The following is a 17,666-nucleotide window of genomic DNA, read 5'->3' on the forward strand; positions in this document are numbered from 1 at the left end:
AACTCGGGGTGCGGCTGCGGGATCCCAAACTCAGTGTGTAACATTAGGGCTAAGGGGGGACCCCATAGGGCACACGATCCATCACAAAACGCTTCCAGCCGCTCTGATAGACAATCTTTTATTCTTTAATGCTCCTCGGAGCACATTAACAGGCGGTTATATAACAAACAAAGGGCATATAGGAAGAATCAGGGCAGTGCAGAGTATATTTGCCCTCCCCCTGCTCGCCCTGCCCTATCCCAGCTCCAGCTGCCCGTCTCTGGGTGGGGATGGCGGCCTGTTGGTGGTGCGGTTGAACGTATCCACCTGCCGGACAAACTTCTCTGCAGGCACCACCAGCTTCTTGCGGCTGTCCATGCACTTGTTGTCCAGCACCAAGGAATTGGCTTTGCAAGCCATGTCGGTCTGAATACGGTGCAGCTGGCGGTACAGACCATCCAGGGCATCCCTGGTAACAAGGAGATGTGAGGAGGTGGGTTCAGGTGCTGTATTCACATCCACGATGGATGGGAAGCATCACATCCATCACCATCATCACCCCATGGGATCCAGCACTGCCCCATCCCTGCTTGGATGGAGCCCTGGGTAACCTGCTCTGATAACAGAGCTGGAGGTTGGTGGTTGGGGCTTTGAGATCCATGGGGTCCCTTCCAACCAAGCCATTCTATGATTCTATGATGCCATCATATTGCTTGGGGCAACGCAGCATTGTTTGGGTCTGTGGATAGATGGGGACCCCCTCCATCCTCCCAGCAATGCAGACATCCAGCCTTGCCCTCAGCCCACTGAGCCTGAGCTCTCATACAGAGAGGAGACTTACTGTGCTTCTGCGAGCTTCATCTTGAGTGCACGGATCGATGCTTCCAGCTGCTGGACCTCATCCGTGAGCCCATATTGCACCTGTGACGTGATGGAGATGCTCACAGCAGTGAACAGGGCTGATATGTTGCATTATAAAGGCCACGGTTCTCCCATCCCCCTGCTACATGTCAAACAAGCACCGTCCTGTTTGGTTCTGCTGTCCCTGCTGCCAAGGCTGATACCTGGTCCCTGCAGAGCTCCACGTTGGGCCGGTAGGTGCGGGTCTCCAGGCGGGTGTGTGCCACCTTCAGATCCTGCATCTTCCTCCTTAGATCCTCCTCCAGGCGCCTGATGTCCTCTTCCATCTCAGCAATCTCCTCTAAGGTCTAAAGTAAAGCAGACACATATCCAGAGGGACAGACACAGACTGGAAAACAGCCCCCATTTGCTGCGCTCCGAATGCATTTTACATGGAGCTGATGGGTTCTGAACCTCTCTTGCTCATGGCTTTGCATACAGACCAGGCACAGCGCTGCTATGGAGCACAGGACCTCTTTTGCATTCCATCCCCACCCAAGGCAGAATTGCAATGAGCACCATTTACATTTTTCTCCTGCCATTTCAGCTCATCGTAGGCTCTCTCCATGTCTCTGATCCTCTTGCGGAAGGCAAACTCTGTGGCTACACGCTGAGCCTCCAGCTCGTTGTTTGTCTATAGAGAGAACAGGTTGCAGTCACACACATTGGAGGGGCTCTCCCATAAGGTGTGCAGGTCACACAACCCCTGCAGCCAAAAAGGAGCAGCAGGGATGGATTGCTGTGAGCCTGCTGGGTTTGCTGGTGCACAGCGCTTTGAAAACAGGAGGGCACCACTAATTCACAACCCAAGGGTTAATTGACCTGGGCAATGGAAAGCATTGTTGCTTCTCGGAGCTTAGTCGAAGCCTTCATTTCCTCCTCAGCGTGTTCTTTGTTGTATTGGCTATTCTGATCCCACTCATCAACCGCAGTGGATCTGTGAACAAACCAGCAGTTATGACACTAAGTGGAGCATCCTCAGCCCAACCAAGGCAGCTTTGGATACAAGCTCTTTGCTCACCCGTTTGGGATCCGTGTTGGGTTCACCTTGTAGGAGATGTTGGGAGAGTTGATGCTGAGCGATAAGCAAGTACGATCTATTTCCAACGCTTCCATCTTGCCACGGTGATCAAAGCTGAGCTGCTGACGTGCTTCCTGCAGGAGGCTGCACAGTGCAAGGCTGGGGTCACAGGGAGCACACAGAGGGGTGCAGCTCCCCAATTCCAAAGCCTTTCAATCCCATCCCCATCAATGGGCCGCGTTTCCCTCACCACAGCTGTTCGAAGACTTCGTGCACTTTCTCCTGCAGCTCCTTCTTGGCTTTCTCAATCGCCTTCATCTCTTTGTGCAGCTCCTCCTCCACGGGGTCCCTCACCACGTCGATGGAACGTCGGCTTTCACGGAGCGTCAGACACTCCATGGTCACATCAAAGGACAAATTCTTGGCCTGCAGGGCTCGTTCTGCTGCTTCCTTCACCTGCAGGGAGCAGCTGGTTGTGGGGCAGCTCAATTCAGGGATGGGAGAGGGGAAAAAAAAAGGACATGAAACCCACCCACACTCTCCTTAAGGGGACCCTGTGCTGCCTGCATTGCAGGCCTGAAACTCACAGCTCAACAAGGAGCATCCAGGATGTCATTTCATTATAGAACCAACCCTGAAAACCTGTGCCAGCCCCTGGGCACCGTATGGGCTTTACCCACTGCCTCAGTTATTTAACACCCCACATTGAAAGCAGAGTTTGTTTGCAGCCATCTGTCATCCCGACATACTTTGGCCAAAGCATCGATTTCCTCGTCCGTGTCTGCAAGGCATTTGTCCAGGGTCTCCTTCCATCTGTTCAGGCTGTCGATGCGCTCAGCCAGCCGGGTTCGGTTGTCGTGTTCATCCCATTTCGCCTGGAATTGGAAGGAAAAACGCTGTGAGCTCTTGGTTGGTGTCGCTTTTTAAGGCTGTGAAACCTGCCAAAGCTTTTCCTGCTTTTACAGCATGGATCTGGAAAAGCAGAGAGGGCAAAAAGCAACTCGAGATGCAAAGGGCACAAGAGTCTAAAGGGATTTTAGGGGGTTCTCAGCATGGGAAGCCTTCCCCCATTCCCTGCTACACCCAGACCTGGGTGCTCTTCCCATCCTCTCAGTGATATTTGACTATAATCCGGTTCTCCCACCTGGTTGTTGGTTTCGTTTCGCAGCCCTCGTGCTTCCTGCCGGAGCTGATGCGATGCGGAGCGTTGGCTCTCGGCATCGGCGGAGATGAGACGGGAGTTGGCGTCCCAGTCGGGCACAGTGAATCTCTGTCCCGGTTTGACGCTCAGTGCTGCCATCTCGCTGAAGGGGCGGCTGGAAGGGAGCGGAACGATTTTGTCTTTGGTTCATCACGAAGAAGCGACATCGGCTGCTCCGATGGGGCCGGTATAGCCCTGGGGATGGGGCTGATGGAGGGGGGATGGATGGAGGGGGGGCACCGCACTCCGTACGGAGCCGGGGCAGCCCCAGGGTTGGGGTGTGGGTTGGATACAGCCCTGTGGGGTCGCAGCTCCCCCCGCATCGCTGGGGCCGGAGCCGAGTGATGGTGAAGGGACGCGGCCCCGCAGCCCCCCCCGCTCTCACCGCACTCCGTGCCGCCCCGCTCCGTTGCCCCACGCGTTGTCCCGTTGCTAAGCGGCCCCGTTGCCGTTCCACCCCCCTCCCCAACCCCCTTTAACCCCCAAACAGAGCGAGGGGGGCTTCAGCAAAGCTTTCGTCTTTTTGTTTGTTTTTATTGCAGTTTTTAGTGAGTTACACTTCAACCTGAAGCAAAGCGACGTGAAAGAAAGGGAAGGAAGAAAAGAAACCGACAACAGATTTCTCGTCGTTTTGTTATGGTTACAAGGGGTGAAACCGAAGCGAGCAGCAGAGGAGGGTTTGTTGGGTGTGATGGGAGCAGGACTGAGGACCTTTAAAAGCAAACGGAGGCGGATGGATGCAGCCCCACAAACAGGGGGATGGGAGCAGAAGTATAAAAAGAATAAAACAGTGCATATGCATTTCCCTCCCCAAAAAAACATTTATTATTATTTCTTACAGGTGGTTTACAATGCACCCCAATGGAAGGGAGTGAAGCCAGCAGAGCTGTGTGCACTGTGCAGGTGCCTATAGGGGGTGGTGGGAAGGAAACAACTCCTGCAACAGGTAGAAAACATTGGCAAGAACAAATAGAGTCTGGAATCACCCACCTCTGGGTCCTCCCCCTGTACAACCGCAGTACAAATAGGCACACATGGTCGAGATGGGTAAGTAAAGGAAAGGCTTTGAGCGAGCAGCTTGTTTGCCATCTGCCTACAACTGTGTGGGTGCCTCGAGTCACAGCTCTGCTTTAGATAAATTCCCTTTTGGAATTGGGAGCTTGATGGTGGGAAGGGCCCAGCTCTGCTTGTGCAATGAGAGCACTGAAAGCAGCTGCTAGGGCAGGAGAAAGAGTGAGACGTACACAGAGGGAACCTGGATGCACCGGGTTGGTTTATTAGAACTTTATTCTGAGAGAAGGAATCCCAAACAGCACAACAGTTTTGTTTCTCGTTTGAACAAGGTGGTATTGAATATGCAAAAAGGGTTTATTTGCACAACGCTGCTCCCAGCGGGCTCCTGCACCAACACAGCAATGCTTATGGCACACACAGCCAACCCAGCCACCACCAACCTCCCAAAGAGACATTTCAATGCCCAAAGTGGCTCATCACCAACTGCCACCAATTACAGTGAAAGCTTTAAGTGATACCCCTGCATGACAACACTCTTATCTATGATCAGCTGCCTCCATGCGCTCTAACACATGAATCCTCACCCAGAACAAGCATCAGTGCCATTTCTCCATCGATTTAATGCACCTGGGGAAGCCTGAGTGCTCACAAGCAGCACAGACAGGAGAGCTGCACCGTGATGCTCATGGCAGCACAGCTGGGACATCACTGAGCACCCATCCTGTCAGTGCTGCTGTGCAGGATCAACTGTGGAACAGACAACAAGAAAATGCAACTGCATAGAAGCAGGTTTAGCTACAAGGAAACAACGTGGGGTTTTCTCAAGGTGAGACTCGACAGATTGATGGCTGAGAGGAGCAGAAATCAAATATAAAATCCAAAGGAATGGCTCCAAATGGCTCCAAACACCAAAGGTTCCTCAGCTGTAGCACTGCCCCACTGGGTATCACTTGGCCAACAGAGCAGAGCACTGTGAGATGCCCAAATAACCCTTCTGGATGCACTGAAGAGATATGCAAGTGTTAGCACTATGAAAGGTGATTAGCAAATTGTTTTAATGCCTGTCGCACAATGGGATCAGAATTGGTTGTGGACCCACGATTCAGGTAAGATAATCTCACGACGATCACATTTTGGTGCTGTTGGAGATTGTTACGGTAGGTTTTCATTTCTCAACTGCTAAATGGGTTTGGGAGACCTCGGAGATTCTCAGCGACGTAAAGAAAACCTTTAATTTGAATCAACTCATCCTCTATTTTGCAACGAAAGACCACAGAAAGCAGCAGGGACTGAGCCCAAGGAGCTCCTCGGGACGGCTGTGCTGAGATAAAGCAGAGGGCACAGGCTGTGTGGGATGGACAGACTCCAAAGAGCAACTGGCAAGAAGGTTTGGACCAGGAATTCAGCACTTAGAGCGCGGCTGATCCTCAGAACACACAGCAGCTGGCTCTCGTAAGGCAACGCACGTCGTCCTGTGTACTAGATAGGGCTGAAAGCTGAAGCAAAAGCAATTCAGGGAGGGAACCCATCTGAGAGCCAGCACCGATGCCAGAGCTGCTGGCTGGATGACCCTATGGTACCCCAACACTGCAGAGAACAACCTGAAAAGCTCTTCTGTTATTCTCTATAACCACCCCACGCAGCCTGGAGCCTGAACCAGCACCTAAGGCACCCGGCAGCCTTCACTGCTCATACCTGGGTGTGAAAGGAGAGGCTCATTTCTCCCCATTACTGCTTTGCTGATCCCTCCTATCCCAGACACCACAGCACTGTGCATATATCACCACCTCAGCTGCAGGCAAGCTGCTCTTTAGAGAGTGATCATCAGTGATGTTCAGTCCTCAGCACCACATTCCCACTTCCCAACCTCTGCCAACAACATTCCTCGTGTCCTTACAGTCAGCAGCCGGGACAGGCAACATTCAAATGAAGGCAGAATTAATGGCTCTCTATGGAGAAACATATCAGAGTTAAGTTTTATTTCATAAAGCCACAGGTCTACCAGGCAGTACGTTTGTCTGACATTACTCTCCAGTAACCATTTGCTTTAAAAGCTTCTCATCTCGGGGTAGTGACATTCACAAATAATTCAGGGCTCCTTTTAAGTAACTCAACACAAAACCAGCTCCACTCTGATCAAGGGCTTCAAGCCTTAAAAGCAGTTCAAGCAACACTCTGACCCCACTATCGACCAGTGCAAACTGCCAGCACTAAAAGCTTCTGTCTCGGATCAGAAAAAGGCACATGCTTGCTCTCAATGAGTTCAAGTCTGACCCAAGCAGCCCAGGACGCTGAAGGTAACATGGGAGCTCTATCAGTATCTTCTGTACCAACCACCCAATGACTGCAGCCAGAAATCCACTGGAGCATCTGTGTTTAGTAAAGGGGTCACAGAACCCCACAGCTCTGTTGTCTGACCTACTGAACCTGTCTGTCTTGAACCAGGAAAGGCTGCTTTGGGATTCAGAGAACACAGATGATGGGGTTGAATGACTTAAAAACCACAGTACCCGTTAACATCAGCCTGTCTGCTGAGCTGTTCTGTTTAACCTCTTCTCTTGGCAATCGCTTCCCAATGCTTTTCCCTCCAAAGGAAACCACCATCCTGGTTCTGCTTGGTCCTGACCCAGAGAACTGATGCCTGAAAGCACCTAAAGGTACCACCAACCACTTGGCATTTTCAGTTATTTATCCTAAATGTTCAGCCACGTACAACTGGAAAATAGAATCTACACAGCACCGTCTTCTAAAAAAAGGCACTTTCTGAGGACTGTCTTGCTTAATAAGAAATATTCCCTTCGAATTTTAAACAGAACCACTTTGTTGTTGAAGGACCCTATGGGAACTACCCGTGTTAGGTGAGGGGGGACCTCGGACACAGATGGGCAAGGCCAGGGCAGGCAGGACACATTACTGCAGTGCTGATGCTTCAATGCTCTCCCTGCAGCCCAATCCCTCTGCACACACCTCTGCCTGCTGAGGGACCAACACCTTTGTTTTAGTGTTAAATGAGGCTTCCTGAGGCTCTGCCCCATGTTTGCAACTCAGCTATTGAAAAACACAGAACCTTTTGCTAGCAGAAAGCAGCAACGAGCTCAAGCTCTAAACCACTACAGCTCCAGGGTCACAACAATGAGCCAGTTACCTCGGTGATGCCTTGCTTAAACAAGTGCCAAAGCAAAATGGGTGTCCTAACAATATCAATATGAAGTACCATCTTCGGGTAGGAAAAGGGGAGACTGGGATCCTTCCCTTTCACATCCCCCTATGGGTTATTTCCACCAGATCCAATCAACCCATAAGCAGCAGCTGCAAAACTCCACAGCACTGAAGGGACAGAGGTGGCCATTTGGACAGCAGCTCTGACAATGGAATGGATAACTGCAAGGTATGGCAGCAGAGCGTTGGGTTCCTGGGTTATAAAAGTGCTCTGAGGAAGGTCCTAAACCCTCAACTCACAAAACTGGGAGGATATTAGAAGAGGACAAGATACAAAGGGAATATTGAGAAAGAACAAGGCCTCAAGCTGTTTGAAGGGCAGGCTGAGCTCGGAGTTTCACCAGAGCAAACTTCCAGAGTAGGAGAAAGCCAGTATTTGTAGCTGGAATTTGTACAGAAGATGAGTATCTTGTGTCTCACACTGAGCATTTTAAAGGACAAAAACCTGTATACAAAGTGAAACTGGTTTAGGACCAATGGCATCTAGAAATCATTTGCCTGACAGCTTTCAGAAACTCTTCTTACTCCAGAAAAACCATTTCTACAGCCAAGCTTCCAGAACGATGCCAGAACCAACCCCTACAGAAAACAACTTTTGGACACCGTAACCAAATCACACACTTAACAGTAACACAACAATCCTGAGTAATACGGCCACAGCTGAAGTGTACCCCCCTATACCCACCAGGGGAAGCCCCCTGCATGGGGTCAGTTGCTTTGCCAGCAGTGTTCACACACCTCCTAGCAATGCCCTGTGCAATGCCCTGTGCAATGCTCCGCTCCCTCTCAGCTCAATGCAGGGCTCAGCACCAACCCAGCTTTGGCACAGTACCAGCACTGCAGCTCCCACCAGGACGTGGCACTTAAGTACAAACGAGGTCTTGGTGAACTGATACAGCGTCTGCAGGGTGGGAGCCACGCACCCAGATGGGCAGCACGAGAGCTGCATGTCTGCAAAGGGTGAAGCACAGCCCTCGGCCACAGGCAGCTCCCATGCAAGAAAGAAGAAGGGGGGGGGGACCTGGTGAGCCACTCGAGATTTCCCCACACAGCACATAACATTTGAGCTTGTTTGGTTTTGTTTTTTTTTTTTGTCTTTTTTTTTTTTGTCTTTTTTAAAAGGAGAGCAGGTACAAAAATAAAAGAAATCCATTATACTCTGAAAATATACCGGAAACTGCCACCACAGATGAGGTACCATTTATATCCCGACCCCTCCCCCCCCACCCCCAAACTGCAAACATCAAAATATATATGTTTTTAAACAAAGGAAGAATATCTGGCTATTTAATCTCAGTTAAAATGACAGCACCCTTTGTTACACTTGATATTTCACACCATTAATTCTCTTTTGAAAACAAAACGAAGAACAAAAAAACAAGATCTCTAACTAACCTTGATTCCTTGCTTATCTCCTCATTCCTTAGTGCAGTAATTGTCCATCTCCATTTCAATAAATATAGCAGCTACAGCATCATAAATGTGTGGCCCTCACAACGCCAGTAAGTTGATATTGTAATACAAAGAAGTATCGGCACTTTACGTAGATATTTGCAAAACCAAGGAGAGAGATTCAAACCTCCACGTACTCTTCACATGAAAACCAGGTAAACCAGTTGTCCAAGCAATCTAGCATCTAAGATCACCTTTTCCCATTGAAGCTTCTTTTGTTTTTTGGTGAGAGTTGAAAGCGAAAAGCCTCTCGGGTCATAGTCACTGAGCGTGGGCAGGATGAGAAGGGCGCAGCGTCTCTGAAAGGAGCATTAAAAGACCTTTTAAAAAAGGAATTTTCATCTTAACGCCAGAAACCCACAAGAAGGTTTGGTAAAATCCTTTTCTTTCAAGAAAAAAAATAGTAATAATAATAATAATTCGGCTTCTCTTTAAACATTAGCTTTCTGTACAAAGCCTAACCTGAACCTTCTATTAACAGAACTGCCATCCTGCAGCTGCAGCCCAACAGGGTGGGGGGCTCAGGGCTAACCCTAACCCCACTGCACATTACAAGGAGAAAGGGGGGCTTGGGGCTAACCCTAACCTCGCAACTCCCCCAATACCCCTCCCTCTAAGCCACACGAGCTGCCCACCCTCAGGACTATTTCCAGTTCAACGGTGCAAGGTTAGTCTTTACATTACCTTCCTTATTACTGGGAGATAAAGCATGCCTACACGCCAACCGCTGAGCAGAGCTCTCTGAGACAGCGTTGCGAACAGCACTACATACATTTCAGTACAATATACAGATGCACAAAATACAGTACTTTGTCTTCTGGCAGAAAAGATGGGGGAGAAGTCATGCCTGCTGAAGCAAAAACGGGCTCAGATTTTAGGCTCAAAACACAGTATATTGGCAAAGAGCATCCTGTGAGAACACCGGGAGAGAAAGCTGCTTTACCGACCCTCTGGTTTTCATGTGGAGAGCAGGTGGGGGTTCAAGAAGGGCTGGGATAACAGCAATGCCCATAGAAACGATCTGCAGTATAATATACTATGAACCAGTGCAAATAAAAGACCAAAAAAACCCAAAAGAAACAGTCAAAAAAATGCAGTTCACGAGTTTACAAAGTGCAAAACTTCCCAGCCCCCCCTTGGAATCGATGCTCATCTCTGACATCTTAATATCGCTTTACCTTTAAAGTGGAATGAAAAGAGTCCCGTTGGTTTGATTCACATTTCAGTGATTTCAAAAGGTAGAACTTTATCCCAGCCCTCTTTTTTATTTGCAAAGTGAAATGAAGTCTTACCAACAACTTAATTTTAAAAGGAAAGTCGTTATCAAAGAGGGAAAATAGCCTAAAAACTCGTAATAACTCCCAGATGTTTTCTCCGTGTCAAATAGGTTTCATTAAGCACATAAAAACTCAGATCTTAATAATAAAAAAAATCCTTTTTTTTTTGTGTTTACTTCAAATCTCTTCCACGTCTCAAAGCCCAAAATAAGGCTGGTTCCTTTGTTAAACCAAAGCGCCGCAGGTGAAGCTTTGCAGAGATCCAAAAGCTATTAATTTTTTTTTGCTAATTTTGATTTAAAAAAGGAAAACAGGAAATTCCTTCTGACTAAAAAACTTTCCTTTCAAAATTAAGGCTTAATTACTTCGTCCTTTGAGAATCGAAGGTGTCCATTTCCCACCCACCCACCCCACAGCCAGTGGTACAAACACTGCTCTGGTTACAGCTCAATGGACACGGTTTTCTTTTCGCTTATTGCACTAAAAGATAGCAAAAACAAGTTGTCAGTTCTTTTTTAAAAACAAACACGGTTACGCTTCTAAAAAATAAAAAGTCGGTGTTGACCATCCGTTCTGTAATAATTAAATTAAAGCATTATTATTACTCTAATAAATATAAAAGAAACAAAGGAAGCTAAACTTCAAAAAACACGTACATGTGAAATCACATTAAGGTGTGAGAGGCAGCAAGTAAACGAGCGTTTTGCTTTTGTCAAAGACGACCTTAGCTCTAAAGTTTCAGTTCTGGTGTTTACTGTAGCCATCCCATCAAGCTCGGGACGCTCAACCTCACATGAAGCTTCAAGATGTTTGACTTGCCAGATAGAAAAGAATTGAAACTTTTGGACTAGGTTAAAACAGCAGCTTTAGTAAAGTCGCCAGGGAGCGAGTTGGGATCACCACTGCCTGCAGTAACACCACTAGCTTTGTTTGCTTCTTAAAAGGGAATTGTTGGAGCTGAGGACTCCAAAGCTGTGAAGAAAGGCAGCAGGTTGGCTAAACTACGTTCAAATGATTGGATTAGTGTGCAAAACATCTTCCCTCCCCTCTATTTCTTTCTACTTAGTGCTGTACATTCAGATGTACTCGGATATGTTCGAATGCTGATGGCAACACTGAGAGAAAGATTCCTCAATTGGGTGAAAAAACAAAAGGGTTTCTGCACACTTTTCTCTCTCCCCAAGAATGACTGTGACTGTTCTGATCCAGGTTGCTTATCTACAATCACACCACCCTTTCTTTGTTTAGAGTATCATTATTAATTTTGTTGGTTGTTTTTTTTGCAAAGAGAGTTGTGCTGCCGAGCAACTTGAGGTAAAGGCATAAGAGGGTTAAACTATGAGAAATGAAAAAGAAAAGGAAAATGATGGCGGTGCTTCCTACAGGAGACCGCGCCACAAAAGCAGTTGGCTGGTTTCATATTGCATAATAGTGCTGTGTTCCTCGGTGAAGTAAACAATCTTCCTTGTGTCAATTTAAGGGTCAGCCTCTCGGCCCTGCACGATCGGAGGCACACCCCATAAACCAACCCCACTGGAAACATACATTGTATGTGGCTTAATTTGTCAGTTCTTCCTGTCAGCGAGTTCGCTCCCCTTTTATTGACTTAAGCGAAGTACATCGTGCGTAAGGTGTCTTGGTGAATCTGTACAGCCTTCGCCAGGGCCTGCGGATCTCTGCCATTGCTCTGTCCTGAAACGTGGCTTCCTTCAGCACTGCAAGGAAATGGGAAAAATTAAGACAAGAGGGGATGTGGGAACAATATTTCATGAAGCCGAGCTTCGTTCTTGTAATCCAGGTGTTATTCGGTAGAAAACACCAACCCCACCATTGCCTGACACAGCCTTGCTGTCAGGAATGAGCATCTTAAGTCCAGCTGCAAAGGTAATGAGAATTAACTGCAAAATGAACAGTAATTATCTACGGTCAGATGGTTTTATGCCTGACAACAGAGCTGAGACCAACAGGGACAAACATTTAAGGACACGTGTTCTTCTTTACCTGTCATGTTCTTTGTCCACAAGATGGTATCGTGCTCTGAATGCTACCAGGTGAGCATAATACGCTGGTGCAGGTATAGAAACTGATCGTGTGCAGCGCACGTATGTGTGGCAGAGCTGGTAAGTCAGCAGCTGAAGTTCATCTGCAGTAAAACAGTTATCATCCCACAGAACATGATAGTGTGAGGGCCGGCTGGTACCCTAAGAAGAAAGGAACATCAGTTCACTCATCTTTTTTTCGGTGTCCATGCAATCAAGACAGATGTTTAAGTTCAGAAAAGGTCAGACTGTCTAGTCTGAATTCCTAAGCAACAGCAGCCAAAGAAACTTCAGGATTATGTCAGCAATAAATGTATTACAGAGATTAAATAAAGTCTAATATTCATACGATGATGTTATTTCGATTATCCTTGCTTGGGAAAAAGAAAACCACATGCCTTCTAAAGAACCCTTAACAACTGAAACATGCTTCCAACATGACTAAAGTGATAAAGATAACAATTATACCTGTATTCCAGCGTGACTGCAGAGGTAAAAATCAAACTCATACGGATGTGTAATGTCTGTATCTACAGTTGTTCCAGCTGGGATATTGCCACTTCGTCCAACCTAAACAAAAGTTACGTTAAAAACACTGCAGCTAACAACACAAATTCCTATTCAATGCACACAGCACTTCAGTGAAGGAACTGTCTTAGCTTTGTTTGCAATGTGACAACACAACAAACTAGGATGTCCAACGTGGACACTGCATGGCTTTTTACCATTGCAGTGCAGAATACTGCATCCAGAACCTGAGAACTCTGGATCTCAGAAAGCCAGAAGAGCTGCACATATGCAGTGCACACGGACACTGTGACAAAGCCTGATGTGTTTTGGTTTTTTCTACTGTATTTAAGGTCATTGATTTTTCAATTTGGTGCCACATCTTGTGCTAATCAATTCAACACATTCCCCAAATGCAAACAGAATCAGACTGGCAGTGAAGTTCATGCTAATATTCTATCTAGCAGTACTGACACCAAGCTTGAGCAGGACAACAGTTACCCTTTCTGTTCTGTCAGCACAGAACAACCGTGTATGATGTCGTTTCTGCACCACAATATAGGTTATTCCAGGCTGGTAATCCTTCTCCAAACTGATGCAGGCTTCTCTAATGGCTAGCAGTTCATAGTACAAAACCTACAAGCACAAGAACAGAAAAAGTTTTCCTCACATTATATTCTACACACAACACCTAATTAACAGTCTGCAGTTAACACTAAGTTCAGCTGTTCTACACTGTTATCAGCTTCAGGAAGTAATGAGAAATAGACTGTTTCCCAAGAGTAAGAGCTGTTCTTCCTAGACAACAAGGAAAGAGCAACTTCTCTTACCTAACACGCTTAACTCTCCTAAAAAGGCTCAATTCTTTTGTGGTATCTTAGCACAAATAGAAGCAGTACAGCTTATTCCAACAGGAGGGCAGGAATTCAGAGCTTCAGACAGTTCACAAATGAACCAACCTGTCGGAACTGTCCTTCAGAGACCCCATCCCTATAGAAGATGATACGCGTGGGCTTGAAGCGTGTTGACTTGTAGAACTGGATGAGAAGCTCCCTCACCATGGAGGCCAGGTCTTGGATGATCTCCTGCCGGGGCCGTTGAACTCTCACGGTGGCACAGTATCGACTTGGATGAGCATCCATACTACCTACAACCTTCAGGAGAACATTGCATGACTAAAAGCAACAAGTTCAAGCCTATACAAGACGCTCTAACATCATAAAGCAGCTTTACTTTATATGACGTCTGCAAAAACATTCTATTTAACATAACTGCCTCGATTTAAAAAGCAAAATGCTATGAGAAATTATCAAGCAGTATTTTTCTTTTAAAGACAATTCTTAGCAACACTGGGAATGGATAGCAAGAATTGGCATAAGCCCTGAAAGAGATCTGACAAACACAAGTTGCATTTGCTGTTCTAACATCAACCCAAAATGAAACAACAGTGTTGATGTACTAAAACTTACAGCAGCTATGGAAGGTTTTTTTCCATCTCCAGCAGGAGGGTGAGTGACATCAGCTCCCAGAAAGATCACTGGCTGCTGGAACACAGAAGGTCTTGAAAAGGAAAAAAAAAAGTGCTAAGTCACACTTGCAGATGAACAGTTGGTGCTCAATATGGGGCTTTGTCTCTATTTCAGCTATGTTGCACAGAGAGACTTTCTTATCAGGTACTTCGGCCAGAGCTAAACAATGAGACCTTTGTGTGCAAGAAGTAAACTTCCACAACGCTAACGGTCATTGCGAAACACAGCCACTGAACTGCAGGCATGATTCTAGTGGAGAAAAGCCAAAGAGCTGCACCTTAACAATACAGGCAGTCTCTTACAGAAACCATTACTCTACCATTTGATTCCACTATATGGAATTCTTTCAGGAATCCTCAGGATAGAATTCCTACAACTTGCACTCCAGAAGTTTTTGTCTGGCTTGTGTGATGTGTCTGTCCACTCTTAAAGAACTCATAATAATAATAAAAGCTCCTAATAACTGTTAGGGACCACCAGAACTTCTTGTCTTCAGGACTGATAGACTGATTTGTGCTTCTTCAGAACAAAGCACGTAAGAAAGAGGGAGCACACATGGCTTAGATTCAAACCCCACTGAGGGCTTCTAAGCAACTGGAACACATGCACAGAGGTTCCCCATGCAAAGAATGAGCGTGAGCTGAATTGCTCAGCCTAACAGTGTGAGAGAAGTAGGGGGCTTTCAGTATATTTCTGCCCTTACTGACTGCACATTGGCACAGTAACCAAAGCTTAGACTGTTCTGTGATGCATGGCAGACTCCTAAACCTGCAGAAAACTCCTAATGGTACCAATCTTTCAGCACCTCCAGAACTGCAGCTGTTCAAGCTTTTGATATTGATCAAGCATGGAAAAACACCTGAGACTCAGCTCATAGACCAACAACTATTCAAGGCCCACACAAGAAGAGATGTAATTCCAGCTCATACCACATACTACCAGAAGGATAATTCAACACAAGCTTTGACTACAGTTAAATGTTGGGTGCTAAGTATCAAAGAAAACCCAAATACATCCCCATGCAGATTCTTACCGTTGATGAGGTACAAGGATGTTATTGATTCCTCCTAATTTAACGTTGATCTTCAGGCACAGGTTTGAAAGGGTCTGTGGAGATGTTTTAATGACGTTTTTGACTTGCACACACTGCGTGGCCATTCCCAACAGCGTGTCTCCCACACGCTTCACCTCCGCTGGGAAACAAAAATTAGGATACAAACTGAGCCCATTTGAAACTATTGCCATGTTTTGATCTTAGCTTCCATCACAACAGTTGAATACTCTGTAAAACAACTTTCTATTGAGTTGAACACTCAGACTTGCTTCTGATTTCAGCTTCAGACAGCACTGGCTTCTTATATCTAATGAATGCTCCAGAGCAGTTTTCTAACATGTCATGCATATGTTTGAATGATACTTCACCAAACAGGTAAACTCCAAGGTATTCCCTTACCGTACACTGGTGTTTTTCCTGGCAGGATGACAATGATGAGCTGAAGCCCTGAATAGGTGTTCTTGAGGTGCCGAAACATGGGCTCCACACTGTCTGCACCCTGGGCGTATTTACAGAAGCAGGGCTGGCCTTGGATCGGCATCCCTGCGTCCTTGGAGATCTTACGCAGCTGGTCTGTAAAACCCCTATAGATAAGGAGTTCACTGGATTTTTGCATTGGCAATAGCAAACAACAACCAGAGCAAAAACAGGTAGAAGAACTTTGTTACTCATACAGAGAAAAAGATTCCACATAGCTTTCAAAGTAGTGTTTTTAAAGCACCCGCATGGAGGCCACACAGATTTGAAACCACAGAGGTCAGAATGGAAAACAGCAAATCTGGGGCCTTTCAGTACTCCATTCATGATGCTAGACAAAACTAAACACAGAGCAGCAATATCGCAAGACTCAAACAGTGTTTTGATTGTAGCTTCCAGAAAGGAAGCTGCTTGGATTCTACCCTTAACACCCAAGGTGATTGTTTTGCTAGCTTTAATCATTAAGAATTCTTACATCCATGTTTTCAGTGAATGGTTTCATTACAAAAGCAGTCCAAAGCCTGAACTACGACATGCCTTACTTCAGTATTTCTTCTCTGCATTGTCTCTGCGTTGCAAAACAAGCTATAGCCCACATTTTGATCTCAACACCAGTGTGGAATTGCTTCCCTCTCATGTCCCAAACTCCGTGGCTTGGGGTTGCCACTGTTCTGTTCTGCAGGAAGAAGAAACATAGAAACATCCATGTGAGTGAAAGCAAAGAGGCTTGTGCTGTTTACTGCTTCAGGATAAGAGAAAACAAAGCCTGCCATTTAAACACTGATCCCTGTACTGCACAAGGCAACTGGAGCGCTCACAACACAGGTAGGAAATCATGCTTCAATCATCATAATAGAAGCAAAACCACAAAGGTGAAGACCTCACCCGTCCTCCATACTGCAGCATCGGTGCGGGCAGCACACGCCCTGTTACATGGGCCATCTCATCCCGGACTTTGAATTGGAACTCTTGAACAAATGGATCCGCATCATAATTTGCACTTCTCACCTAGAAGAGGTTTTTTCCACGTTACATTCAAAATTCACATAAAAAATTATAACTCCATAAAGAAAAGTCTAATAGGAACGCAGCAGAAATGTTCTACAATCCCTCTTCTCATTGAAAAAGGCTTAGATTCAGCTGCTTGTTGCTCAAATGCCACGAGATAGACTGGACGAGACTTTTTGTTCCCTTAGTTACTCAAGGTGCTCAATTGTAACGTGCTCATCATTTTGTTTGCTCACTGAATAGATCCAAAAGCATTTTCCTTAGGAAATAAGAGCACCTCAAATTAAGTCCTTTAATTACTGTTCAGAAAATCAATTGCTGAACAGCATCAAGCCAAACTGAAACTGAAGAACTCACCAATCTGCTTATTTCCTCTTGCCTATCTGGAGCAGACCTCGCTGTGGCCTTTATCATAGTTGATGTCTGATTGTCTGTTAGCTTCTTGATACACCGTTGGCCAGCCACAATGTTACATACCTTGAAGAAAAACCAGAAGCATTAATACAGAGCATTCAGAACCAGATCATTATGTATCATACTTGGGGAACTCCACAAACCTCCAAAGTATTTCAGCAATTGCACACTTACACTTAGTTCTAATCTTTCAAGCACTTAAAAAATGTAGTTTTTGGTGAAAAAAAAACAAAGCATATAAAGAACATGTAAATATGCAAACACCTGCACTGCAAAGTGCATTACCTCATGTTCTGCAAAACAATACTGCCTACCAATAATGAGCTGATTTATTAGAGTAAAATCCTTACTTCTAAAGGCAGGTAGGTGTGTTTCTGTTCCTGCCCCACTTGCAGGCAAGGCAGATGAGGATACTTCAGCTGGAGGTTGTATTTCTCTCTGAAGTACTGTGCTACTGTTCTCTCCACAGTCTGGCCATTTTCTAACTGTAAAGGAAAGCTGGAGAGACACAGGCTTTCATCAATCAAAATTATTACAAGCTTAGCTGGCAATTATTAGCACTCCCAGAACGAATA

General features: G+C 46.1%; 2 protein-coding genes across 5 annotated transcripts in view; both read right to left on the reverse strand.

Annotated features, from left to right (window-relative positions):
* Nucleotides 1-97: 97 nt before the first annotated feature.
* TEKT2 (tektin 2) lies at nt 98-8,862 on the reverse strand. Its single transcript, XM_085518123.1, has 10 exons — nt 8,730-8,862; nt 3,045-3,216; nt 2,650-2,775; nt 2,151-2,356; nt 1,901-2,044; nt 1,702-1,816; nt 1,406-1,513; nt 1,044-1,187; nt 821-900; nt 98-448 (listed from the first exon to the last, which is right to left on the reverse strand). The coding sequence occupies exons 2-10, from the start codon at nt 3,198-3,200 to the stop codon at nt 235-237; spliced, it is 1,293 nt and encodes a 430-aa protein (XP_085374249.1). The 5' UTR covers nt 3,201-3,216; nt 8,730-8,862; the 3' UTR covers nt 98-234.
* AGO3 (argonaute RISC catalytic component 3) overlaps nt 8,411-17,666 on the reverse strand; it is a 24,202-nt gene continuing 14,946 nt past the window's right edge. For 2 of the 4 annotated variants that reach the window (XM_085518121.1, XM_085518119.1), the window contains exons 8-19: nt 17,442-17,589; nt 17,035-17,154; nt 16,555-16,677; nt 16,212-16,345; nt 15,592-15,794; nt 15,172-15,331; nt 14,079-14,169; nt 13,569-13,763; nt 13,111-13,245; nt 12,571-12,672; nt 12,065-12,264; nt 10,509-11,778 (exon numbers count right to left, since the gene is read on the reverse strand). In XM_085518121.1, coding sequence (XP_085374247.1) covers nt 11,670-11,778; nt 12,065-12,264; nt 12,571-12,672; nt 13,111-13,245; nt 13,569-13,763; nt 14,079-14,169; nt 15,172-15,331; nt 15,592-15,794; nt 16,212-16,345; nt 16,555-16,677; nt 17,035-17,154; nt 17,442-17,589 — 1,720 coding nt within the window. In that variant the 3' untranslated portion in view covers nt 10,509-11,669. Of the gene's footprint in view, nt 9,086-10,508; nt 11,779-12,064; nt 12,265-12,570; nt 12,673-13,110; nt 13,246-13,568; nt 13,764-14,078; nt 14,170-15,171; nt 15,332-15,591; nt 15,795-16,211; nt 16,346-16,554; nt 16,678-17,034; nt 17,155-17,441; nt 17,590-17,666 lie in introns of those variants that run through there. The other 2 variants (XR_014935146.1, XM_015883234.3) reach the window with 2 other exon arrangements.

Source organism: Coturnix japonica, chromosome 17 (assembly GCF_054131305.1).
Source record: "Coturnix japonica strain WE chromosome 17, WE-NBRP24, whole genome shotgun sequence".
In the NCBI taxonomy this organism is placed as follows: Eukaryota; Metazoa; Chordata; class Aves; order Galliformes; family Phasianidae; genus Coturnix; species Coturnix japonica.

Bases quoted from the DNA above. Each gene is read 5' to 3' on its own strand.
- TEKT2 (XM_085518123.1), bottom strand. From the start codon at position 3,200: ATGGCAGCACTGAGCGTCAAACCGGGACAGAGATTCACTGTGCCCGAC. The intron at 1,514-1,701 runs GTCAATTAACCC...TTCTCTCTATAG, and splicing joins CAATGCTTTCCATTGCCCAG to ACAAACAACGAGCTGGAGGC. The intron at 1,188-1,405 runs GTAAATGGTGCT...GCTTTACTTTAG, and splicing joins TGAAATGGCAGGAGAAAAAT to ACCTTAGAGGAGATTGCTGA.